This window comes from Schistosoma mansoni, chromosome 1, assembly GCF_000237925.1.
Source record: "Schistosoma mansoni strain Puerto Rico chromosome 1, complete genome".
NCBI lineage: Eukaryota > Metazoa > Platyhelminthes > Trematoda > Strigeidida > Schistosomatidae > Schistosoma > Schistosoma mansoni.
This window is the reverse complement of record NC_031495.1, coordinates 37,219,734-37,231,911: the sequence shown is the minus strand read 5'-3', so window position 1 is coordinate 37,231,911 and position 12,178 is coordinate 37,219,734. Positions and strand designations below refer to the sequence as shown.

General features: G+C 33.5%; 1 protein-coding gene across 1 annotated transcript in view; it reads right to left on the bottom strand.

Annotated features, from left to right (window-relative positions):
* Window positions 1-12,178, bottom strand: part of Smp_167610 — a gene marked incomplete at its 5' end in the record, with an annotated part of 34,867 nt that overhangs the window by 5,535 nt on the left and 17,154 nt on the right. The window contains 8 exons of the mRNA XM_018794296.1: window positions 1,490-1,648; window positions 4,560-4,754; window positions 5,480-5,580; window positions 6,072-6,308; window positions 7,901-8,004; window positions 9,588-9,681; window positions 10,742-10,832; window positions 11,926-12,097. Coding sequence (XP_018648723.1) covers window positions 1,490-1,648; window positions 4,560-4,754; window positions 5,480-5,580; window positions 6,072-6,308; window positions 7,901-8,004; window positions 9,588-9,681; window positions 10,742-10,832; window positions 11,926-12,097 — 1,153 coding nt within the window. The remainder of the gene's footprint in view (window positions 1-1,489; window positions 1,649-4,559; window positions 4,755-5,479; window positions 5,581-6,071; window positions 6,309-7,900; window positions 8,005-9,587; window positions 9,682-10,741; window positions 10,833-11,925; window positions 12,098-12,178) is intronic.

Genomic DNA, 12,178 nt, shown 5'->3' with positions numbered 1-12,178 from the left:
ATAAGGTTAATGGTTCGGGGGATGAAAGGCGCAGTAGACGTCCAACTTCGATATCAACGAAATGAATCCCGAAAGGATCGGTTGCACACAGACCAAATTGCGACACTACGGATCATCGTCGAAAAATCAGTTGAGTGGAACTCGTCACTATACGTCAACTCCATTGATTGACGGTGTGGACTGGAGAACATTGTGGAAACTTCTTCGAAGCTATGGTGTACCTGAAAAGATCGTCAACATTATCCACAATTCGTACGACGAACTACAGGGCAAAGTCGTGTATGGAGGACAGCTGACAGATGCATTTCCAGTAAGGGCGAGAGTCATACAAGACTGTCTATTCTCCTCTCTCCTCTTTCTTATGGTGATTCAATGGATTATGAAAACCTCGACATCTGAGCGGAAGTACGGAATACAATGGATATCTCACAATCAATTAGACGAGTTCGACTTAGCACATGACCTAGCCCTCCTATCCCATACGCACGAACAAATGTAGATGAAGACAACTAATGTAGCAACAGCCTCTGCATCAATAGGCCTCAACATACACAAAGGAAAAGCAAGATTCTCAAATACAACACAGAGAACATCAACCAACCAAATCACACTCGATAGCGAAACTCTGGGAGATGTGGAAACATTCACGTGTATTTGAAGCATCGTTGATGAACACGGAAGATCTGATGGAGGTGTAAAGGCGAGGACTTGCAAAGCAAGGACCGCATTCCGACAATTGAAGAACATATGGAACTCAAAACAACTCTCAACCAATATCAAAGTGAGAATATTCAATACGAACGTGAAGACAGTCAGTTCTACTGTACGGATCTGAAACGTGGAGAACTACTTCAACCGTCAACAAGAAGATACAAGTATTTCTAAACATTCGTCTACGCAAAATACTTAACATTCACTGGCTGGATACTATCAGTAACAGCCTACTGTGGGAGAGGATAAACCAGCTTCCATTTGAAGAGGAGATTAGGAAAAGACGTTGGAAGTGGATCGGACATACATTGAGGAAATCACCAAACTGCATCACGACTCAATCCCTAACTTGGAATCCGGAAGGAAAGAGGAAAAGAGGAAGTTCAAAGAACACATTACACCGGGAAAGAAAAGCATACATGGAAAGGATGAATGTTAACTAGAAAGAACTAGAAAGGATTTCCCAGGACAGGGTTGGATGGAGAGTGCTTGTGGGCAGCCTATGCTCCTCCACGAGGGCTAACAGGTGTAAGTAAGTAATCTGGTTCGAAAATACTTCATACTCTATTCGTCAGAGTCTCATTCAAGGATTCATAAATGAAATGGCAACTAGAAGAAACAAAAGCTGCAATCCAAACATTTCAGTTTGATGGAACGTAAAATACGGTGGAAAGAAGATTAGGGTGTTAATGTTCTTATCAAGAATTGATCTGATAAAACTAAATAAAAACTTCCTATACATTAAAGCAATTATTTACTCTTAATAATATTCCTTTACTTGAGAAATTACTTCTATTCTTTTTCGCAAGTATTGCAGTTGTAAACGTTTGATATTCACTCCATCTATTAGTATATATCCTTTCTCACCTTCAACAAGTCGAAATAGAGCAGAAATTATGGAACTTTTTCCAGCACCAGTTCGTCCCACTATACCCACCTAATAAAAGATGTTGCAAAATCGAAAATGTGGCTTACAAAATAAATTTTGGTAAACAGTTCTCAGTATGGTATTTTTTTATTCTCAACACTAATGCCATTGAAACATTAGGAACAACAAAGACTGTAAAATAAAGTGGACTTAATTTGATTCACGGCATGTTATCAGCTACAACTGCCTGAAATCACAAGGAGTTATACAATTATAGACTATGGCGAGAGAAGTTCATATGGATTTAAAACTGTTCGGCGACGTAGTAGTGACCAATAGTATTTTCGTCTAGTCCTACAGTGCTGATAGAATGATATCGACTGATATACCTGTGGCTACAAGTCTGTGCGGATTCAGTTATTAAATCAAATGGAATCTATATCTAGCCTGATTGATATTTTAGGCGCTTGTCCGTAGTTAATAAAACCCTGAACCTAGATATCTCGCTGTTCGGCATTCACTATGATAGTGGAGTGAGACATGAGTATGTGTTTGTGACTTAACATGAATTTCAACTAAATAGAAATGAGTATTACAGCATTAGGCTCATGGAGATCTTTCTGAATTTTGTAGCTAACATCATGAACTGTTCCTAGGCAAAAGAAATCATCAAAAACAAGATGGTTCATCAATATTACAAATTAAGTAAAGTCCAACATCTACACTATAATATGCTTGATTAGTAATTTGAAAATTAAGTACACGATCCCTGTTGGTAGGGTCCAGGATGCGCGATTCTGAGGAGTTCCAAACTACTATGAAGTAGCTATCCAATGCTTCCTGGTTTCCATGGTTGATTAAATAAGATCACTCGATGGTGTTAACTATGAAATGAATACTAAACGGAAGTTAACAGACAGTAAGAAAAACAAGCTTAGTGTATTAAGCACCATACAAAATATCCAAAACTCTGGCTGCTAAACTATTATCAACTTCATATCAAGCTCCAGAGAACTTTTTGAAGGTGCTTGGTTCTCTGAGTGGGATGTTTTGATCGTCAAGCTCTCATTTTATCTTGATAGCATTAGCCTCTGAGCGAGTCAGAATGAAAACGGTCAAAACAAATTTGCAAACAGAGACCACACAGTAATGAAGAACCACCGAGTAAGTTCTTGGTTAACAAAACAAGCTGCTAATCAATTGTAAAGAAATTCTGATGACTCAGTTTTTACTAAAGTGTGTGCTGATGATCTGGTTGAGAAAGGGAATGGAAGCTTCAAGAACAAACCAACCAGCTCGGTAAAAAAATATCTCTGAAGCTATCACCTTCAGCTACAAATATTTCTGCTCATCTACTGTATAACTGATGATCAGTTCACTCTTTCTAAAATAAATCAACTGTACGTATTTCTAGAATATTCAGTATGTTTTACACATCTAAGTAGTTTCAGTAGTTTTATAACGAATTACATTTTCTAATTATTGTCAAATAGAGTATTCGTTAAGGATAAACCATATGGTATAGCATATGCAAGTCGGTCAGTCATAAACACCGTACAGATTATCACCAAAAGTCTCCAACCACTGATCGTGTTTATCACTTCAACGAAAATCAAAAAGTTTTTATGCACCAACACACTTCAGTCAGTTCGTTAATGCATTAACTGAAACCATATCATGATTCAGTCATCTCTAACTTTCTTTCAACCTACTCATACACCGACCACCATTACATATCAAGGCAGACAGTGGTTAAGCACACATAAAGCATTTCCCAGACACCCCAGTCAACGAAGGTTCATCACCACATCAACTGATTTGCCATCTTTCTTTACTTGAGTTTATCATTAATCACTTGGTCGTTCCACAATAAGTGTCCTATGCTTCAAAGACAACTGTTATCAAAAACTGATACCCTAAGCATGTGTTCTACATTCACAGGCCATGTTCCACACCTATGGAGTAATAGAGAGAAAACTTTGCAATTAAGTAGCAATCTACAAGTATCTAACATTTAAAATAAGTTACGCCATACAATCAGAACGTGATGAAGTAATATTAATTCAATAATGTAAAATAACCACATTTCTTGGATCAAGGAATACTGAAGTCAAATAAAATTTAGTTGTGATGAGTCATCTTGTATTTTCAGTATCAAAAGTCATTTGCCTTGGTCTAATTTTCCCTTTAATCTCTCTTGGTCTTCTCATGTTTTAACGTTATCCAAGCAAGTTTTGAATCTAACTTACTACATAAAGGGACTGCATGCTTTTGGCATTATTAGACATTTACTCCTACGATTTGTTAATTCTTGAATATTACCTATTATTCTTTACTGTTCTTCATTAATTTTTCCTGGGCTTTTATGAAAATACTTTGTTGTATTGTGAAGACTGCTGAAGGTAAATTACATCAGTACTAAAAAGTTTCAAAATGATTGAAGATTAATTATAAGGGATCTTTGAATAGAAATTTGTAGCACGATCAAGTGAAATAAACAAACTTGAGTAGTCACATAGGTTTTATAGAATCCACTTCAAAAAACTGATAAATATATGAATATTTTAGTGAAAATTATATACAAAGTCAAATAAGTTTGGTTGGGAGAATTAGGTTGTTATCAAAAGTTTATGGAATTTAAACACTTTCAGAAATAAAGTTTCTAAGATGTTTTTTAATGTTCGGAATAAATAATAGTAATTCGTATTCTTATAGTGATGCAATGACACTATACATCTCACAAACTGCTAAACGCAGTATTGTAATTAAAAATATACGATGTACTTAATAAAGCCAGTAAACCAAGTGAACTATCATCAGGAAGTAAATAGGAAGTTAAAAATTGGAAAGTAATGCTAATAATAAAACTAGATCTTACACCTAAAAAGTTTTTTCTTAATAAAATACACTTCGAGTTCAAACTGTTATATACAAAGTCGGAAATCCTATTGTGAAGTTAAAATACACCAAAATCCATTACCTTGCAACCAGGTCTTATGTCCAAATTTATGTTTTTCAACGCCCATGTATCAGATGAAGCATAACGCAGCCCAAAGTCTTTAAACTGAATATGGCCTCCTGATGGCCAATCCGAATCAGGCGGTAATGTCTCTTGTGCTTCAGTTGTTTCCGGTTCCAATTCTACATATTCAATAGCACGTTCTACAGACACTATCTGAAAGTTTTAAAATTTAAATAATACCACTAAAATGTGTGAATCAGAAGATCACATTTTAGCATAAAATCCTGTAACATAAGAAAACCGTGTGAGAACAAAAAATAATATTGTAAGAAACTTGGATACAACGAGGGTTGACATAAAAATCCGGTTTTGATTTCCTAGGGAAATGTAAATTACTTTCAACTTAATTTAGCAAATCACACCTCTTACCAGTTATTCAGTAACTCAATGTTGGTGTCGAAAGGTTTTTCAGTGAAAATCACTTACAAAACATAATTTGTGAAACAAGGTATTGTTATATCCAAAACAGATGCTACTGACTGATTTAAATAATAATTTGACATTAGCTATCTCAAACAGACAACTTTTCCCTAATGACCATCAGATCGCCAAATGAAATGTCTATTTGAATACACATTAATCTATCAATGAAGAGTACCGTCATTGAGACTAAACAAAAACACGGTATCAATCAAGTACTCATTTTAAACCAGAGAGTACGGTAAACCTAGTGATGTCACTCAAGACTTATTGATCAAAGTCATAAGCAATCAAAACGAGGGACTTTATTTTATCCAATTATTGAACAAATAGGTATAAGTTCAAACTGATATCATTTCCACGATAATACTTAACTATAGTAAACAAACATCTACATGCAGTTATTAAAGGAATGATTATTAAAAACTATATTAAAATTCTGCAATTCATTTACTCACTTGATTTTCAACTTCAGTACTCTGTCGCACACACCATTGGAACAATCCTATCAAGCTACTTGAATAAGTGAACATCAAACCTACATTAGCTCCCGATATTTCTGTGATTCAAAAAAATAACTAAAATAGTACTATTAGTTCGTTTCGAAACAATAAACTTTAAAATTTACTTAGTACCTTTAAACTGAAGGTCTGATCAACTACGGTTTTAAGCAATGGTGTATGTAAATGGTTACTATTGATCAGCTTATATAGAATAACATGAACTGTATGATTATAAATTCTGCTAAAATATGTAGAAATATCATAAACTTGCAGTAAAAATTAAAAATGAACAAATTGGTTTATACAATCTGACAAGAATATGATCAAAAAATGTTTTATTTAACACACGAGACAGTGAATAACATATGTGAGCGTCTAGAATTTTAATAATCTTAATATGATTAGTGCTAGTTGTTAAGTTTAAAACCACTGAACATTCAAACTAAGCACTTGAAGCTACCGTATATATTGAGTAATCTGTAAACAATATAAAAGCAGAATTACAAAAGATATATATAGATATACATATATTCAGTAAAAAAAATACCTGAATACATTCCTAATATTAAGCATATAGTCGTAACACAAGCAATAAATATTATACATAAAAGATCTAAACGTATACCAAACCAAAGTGCTGCAGCCAAATTCATGTAGAAGACATCCGTATGACTGTTTACTACATCATAAAATCTATTTAAATTGAATGATTCATCTCCAGAGGCTCTTATACATGGTAGACCTTGTAAAGTAATATTTATCCAAGAAAGCACTGGAGTACATGCTGAATAAAATAAAATAGAAGTATTTTGAAAACAATTAGAGATTCGTGGTACTTTTTTGAAATAAGCATGAATATTAACTAGTAAAAAATTGAAAGAATATGTTTTTCATCAAGTTGGAAAAAGTCCAATAATTAGTCAAACTTCTTGAATTTATATCAGGGAATATTGTAAGAAAATGCTGAATAACACTTTCGTAACCATTTATGTGAAATTATTCTTTTGACTACATGCAGTATTACAACCAAGATGTTTACAGTCTTGTTGTTATCAATTAGGTTGAATTAAGTTCAGTTAAGTTGAATGAATTCAAACTTACCTTGATTATTTTTGAAATGATGAAAACAAGCAGTTCTCTAATTTTTTGCAAGCTAATTTCCACTTTTTGTAACTTTTCAACTTAGAATAAGTTTCGTTACTGATAAATAAATTTTTAAAGTTGTAAAACAAAGAAATCATTGAACTATGATGGTAATTATTATTTATGTACTAATTTCCAATCTTTGCACGGTCGGTAGTATTTTACATATATGTAAATTTCAACTAAATTCAGGACATTATCTGAACGACTTACATTTAATTATTTTGGACAGAACAAATATTGATGCAGAATATTATGAATTCATTATATTTCGTGGTTTCTCATCAGCTGCTTACAACCCACCACGAAATATAATGAATTCATACTATTCTGCATCAATATTTGTTCTGTCTTTATCTAAATTCATAAAGGGAACTAATTGCATGAAATTACTTTAGAATTGGATTATCGAACAAACTCTAAACAACAAGATAAACTTATATGTAGTATAATACATGTTACACAAATGAGTTTTATGGACGTTTGTTTGCGTTAGCAATAGACAATCAACAATTCATAGCCATTTCTTATGATTAAAAATCAATGATGTCTGAATAAAGTATGGTGAATGACAAAGTCATCCAATAGAATTTCGAATCTTGTTGAGTTAAAATGGTCCAAACTCAAGGATAATACTAAATTTAAAATTAATAAACGCCAATTTGTAAAACGACTAAACTGCAACTAAGTTTTCAATCATCACAAGGTTTGAATTAAATGTATTCACCTAGCCAAATCGTACATGACTTCCCCTCAATAACGTATTTCTTCAAGAACACACAATACGTAAGAGATAAACAACTCAACTGTTTGCAGAACTCTGTTTGCTTGAACAACACCATACAAATTAGAACCAATATAAAGAAAGTAATCGGAAAGTAAGTATGATTTAAACCAGCCTTATATTCAATAAGTTCGTGGTTCGATGGCGGCAAGGAGAAATGCCTGACCTAAAACTATCTACAACGGACGATGGTTGTAATAGAGACTTTCTAATACAATTGAATATTTTACTGTATGCAACAAACTGATCGAAAACATGATTCGAGTAGTAGGAAATCTTCTAAATTGTTGTCTGTAGGTAACTAGCAAAATTGTCCATGAATATTTCAAGTACGAGAACGACAACAAATTGCAAATATAATGGACATAAATTAACAGTAAATCACATATAAATTTTTGACTCGAAAAAGCTTTTCAATCGTTTGTGAAATACAATCAGTACATTCTTACCGATTGCTTTCATTCTCCTCAAGTCTCTGGATAAGCACATATATCTTCCACGAATTATCCAAAAGAAAACAGAAAGAATTATAGCTGGAAAAATTGCCCAATAACTAGAAATCACTGTAACAGCACAAAAAGTCACCACAAGCGATAAACACTAGTAAAACAAAAAAATACATTTTTGTCAACAAATAAAACTCATCTCCATAATAATTTCAATAAGCAACTAATTTTCCAAAGCATGTGAAACACTATGTTATTAACTAAATGTCATTTTCAATAAAATGATGTATATTGCAAATAGTTTTTATTAAACTTCTGTGAATACAGTAGGTTTTTCTTCTCACAAGCATCCTGAAACAACATATAAGATAATTCACATGATTATGAGAAAACCGACTACATATTAAACGTTATTTAAAAAGATCCCAAAAATCGTTCTCTCGAACTGTGGACTGATTATGAAGATCTACTGTACAGTTGGAAGAGTAGCAAAACTAGAGATAAGAGCATTAAGAGGACAATACTTACAAAATTAGGTGTGGCAGTCTTCCGTGAATTACGGGTTAACAATTGTAAATAGTTTCGACTTCCCAGGGTCAATACAGAACTTATGGCACATTCTGCCGAATGAATAACTTCATAATACTGATTACTATATTCGAATATTGAAGGTTTCTCTAATTTTCAACTAACATCTTTACGTGATTATTTAGGTCATATATCGTGATGACCCAGTGGAATTCCATTGTCTGGAACGCTTATTCATTCAAGTTCAACCATCACAGGCAAGAAGAGAAGGGAAACTGAAATCAGCAGACTCGTAGTCCAAGGGCGAGGTGGTATTTCCAGTTGTGCAGAGGTGAGGTGGTATTAAAGTGTTACGTACAGATCACCAGCACCTCCAGTGATTCTGTTTTCCCATAATGGAATGAGTTGTTTAGAAAGGTCTGTCACAGCAGTAGTACATTTCATTTTGTCCTACAGATCAGTGAGGTATTAAGACTATAGAGCTAAGACTTTTAAAACAACACCAGAAATTTCATGCATAACCGATTTCAAGGAGCTGTCTTTTGGGTAATGCGGTTATACTCGCAGGTTGTCAAGAACACTTCAAGTCCAGTTCCCTTCACAGGTTCCTCACTGGATAAGTCACTAGAATCTCATCCTATCAACACATGCTGTGTCCGAATCCTGGTGTGATCATTAGATTAACCTCACTTAGTCCGTTTGGAATGTAGATATCGTATCTGGAGATCCAACATCAACTTTTTAAACAAATATTAAATAATAAGACTGTTTGGTGTAAGAAAATTCAGTGAGGTTAAATGTATTTTAATTAGTGGTTTCATATAATGGTTCGAAATAAGTTTGTTTCCTAGTACAAGTATTCATGTGCCTGCCATTGTAACAAATACAGGTTGCTTTCATAACAACTTCATAATTCAAGTATTCTCGGCGTATATCTGCAATCCATTTGCTTAGCTTGGACATTCAACAAGTTTACGGTTTGTCTTCAAAAGCATGAATGACAACATCGAATACCATTTTATCTGTAAAATATTTCTATTATGAATGACATATACCCATATTTATAATAGAATCCAGTAGATCCAGTTGCAAAACGTTAAATGACTTTGAATAAAATTCGTAAAACCACAGGAAATAACAATTCAATACAATTTTAGATTACTGGTTCCATCTTGCCTGTAAAAACTCGAATGTGTTTGTTGGTAGCAGGTCATCTATAATTCCAATGTCTTTGGAAAACCTGTTTAATATTTTCCCTGAATTTTTTTAATGGAAAAATAAACAACGAATTAATATATTATTTATTTATAACAATCTACTTTATGCTCAATTTATTCGGAATTATTGAATTAACAGTAGCATTCTAAATTGAAAGTACTGTTTTTTTCTTCTTAGCAAGATTGAGTAAACTTGAAAGCACAAATCCATGAAGTCGCTGACAATTAGACTGAGCCATGCTGGTAGGTGTAGACTACCTGGTTGGGATTCGCGGGATGATAGCAATCGACGGTTAGAGACCTTGAGTGACATGGCTCAAAATCGTTTGCAATGGCGAAGGTGCATCTACTCTTTGTGTTCTCCCAAATTCTAATCTTCTGAATTCCTTATGTCTCTATCTTTTTCTCTTTCCAAATTTATTTCACCGGATTATATTCTTTCAATAACATCTTCAAACCTTAATCTTTCACATTAATGCTAATACTCTTCTACTTCTACCACTATGGGATTTGAATCGACAACTGCATCTCTGTGCTAATGTGGTATGGCAATTCGAACTGATGTACGTACGTACGAAGTTCTACGTTATGACTGACTGACTGACTAACTGACTGACTGATTGACTGACTGACGGAATAGATACACATTCAACTTTTCAAACATATTAGAGTCAATATCAGAATAAACATGCCTCATTTCAATCATATTATTTCTAAACTTTCTGAAGTATCATTGTGGTCAGTCTCATCATTACCAGGGTAGTACCGTTTGGAACTATCTAATTTATGGTCTTTTTTAGCGATTTAGCATTTCCAACAAACATCGTAAATCATCCGTCAAATAAGTAAATATTAAGTTTTTAATGTCTTGTCAAAAGATGTAAACCGTACCATAGTTTCCAGAAAATTTTCAGTGTAACAACCTGTTAATAGTGTAATTATACATCGTTTTAATAAACTGATAATTGGTTATTAAAATGACGTTCTATTCACAAAATCATAATCACAAACAACATAGATCTTTACCGTAATGTGTTTTTTTTTAAATCAAAGCTATTTACATTGAATAAAGAGTAATTTAGGAATAAAACTTGCCAACCTGATGAACTTGATTCGAAAAACAGTATTCTAGTTGAAAGACAGGCTTTAACCATTAGTTCGTGCAAACGTTCCTCAACAGAGGTCATTTGCTACCAGAACAGAAATAAAAATTCTCATGATCAACAAAAGTATGAGAAATTCACCTGGTGGAAAAACTAACTACAATAATAATGAATGTTTGTGAACTAGACACCATGACCATACAGATTAAAGACAATCAACTGTAATATTATCTCACATAAATATTAACGCTACAGAGAGCAACAAAATATTTACATGTCTTTAGTCAGATAGTAAATTAGCGGTAAGCTGATTAAGGACTTGTTTGTCCTAGTTTGGCTTTAATGAAGTATCTGAAAGAATACCAGAACCCTAATATCTCATTCGTTTTCTAATTGATTGTAATAAATCTCACTGTACTGGACAATGTTTCTATGAAACTATTAAGACAGTCACTTGTCGTGTAGACTGGGTGTCGTCTTAGTTAATGTTTTCATATATTCCACTCTCAGGAATAAAATGAAGGGCTAGAAGTCTTATTGATACAGTCGTTGACTCTACAGTTCAAAGTCAGTCACTGAATACACATGATAATTTTTATTCTCCTCGTAAATCAATTTATAACTTACAATATTAATTTGCTTTGTATTGTTTGTTTAAATCTTCCCCTCGATGTTTAGGTCTGCAATTGATCAGTCTCTTATTGGCATATGTGCATCCTGCACAGTCATAAACATCAATGGGAAGATTCAACCAACCATATAAAACGAATTTAAAACTTCCCCTATTGCACAAGCTAGCGGCTATGAGGACTCGGTAGCTGAGTGGATAACGCGATGGCATTTGAAGCGAACGGTACCGGGTTTGAGTCCAGGAGCGAACTGCGGGATGCAAGTACATGCAGCTAACTAGTCTCAAATAGGACGAAACACGCGTCCAAGATTTCACTGATATTCAACATCCATCTTCGCCTACAATATTAATGTTTTAATCTTTTACGCAGAACCAGATTTAATAAATTCAAAGGTAAAGTGATAATGAATAAGCTTTATAACGCCTGTCAAAATTTTTATGAAACAGTGTATAGGTCAAACGATCAGTGGTTTAATACTGTACACAGTAATTTCTCACAATCAATTGACTATTAAGTTTGTAATAAAGTGATTGAACAAAAGTGCTTACTTTAAAAAATAGTAGCGTTCGTGCTGTACTAAAAAACACTAGCAGTATGGTTAGGATTATAATTATGTACATATTTACAAAATTATCATTCCACTTCCACGTTCCCATAACATGTGACGAGTCATTAGCAAATGGACGGTTCGTTTCGTTACGATTATTCACAATATTAATCCTATTAGTAAGTGAAGTAAAAAGTAAAATCATAAGAAAGGTCAAAACAATTCAAAAATCAGTTATATCAAGACTGAAAACC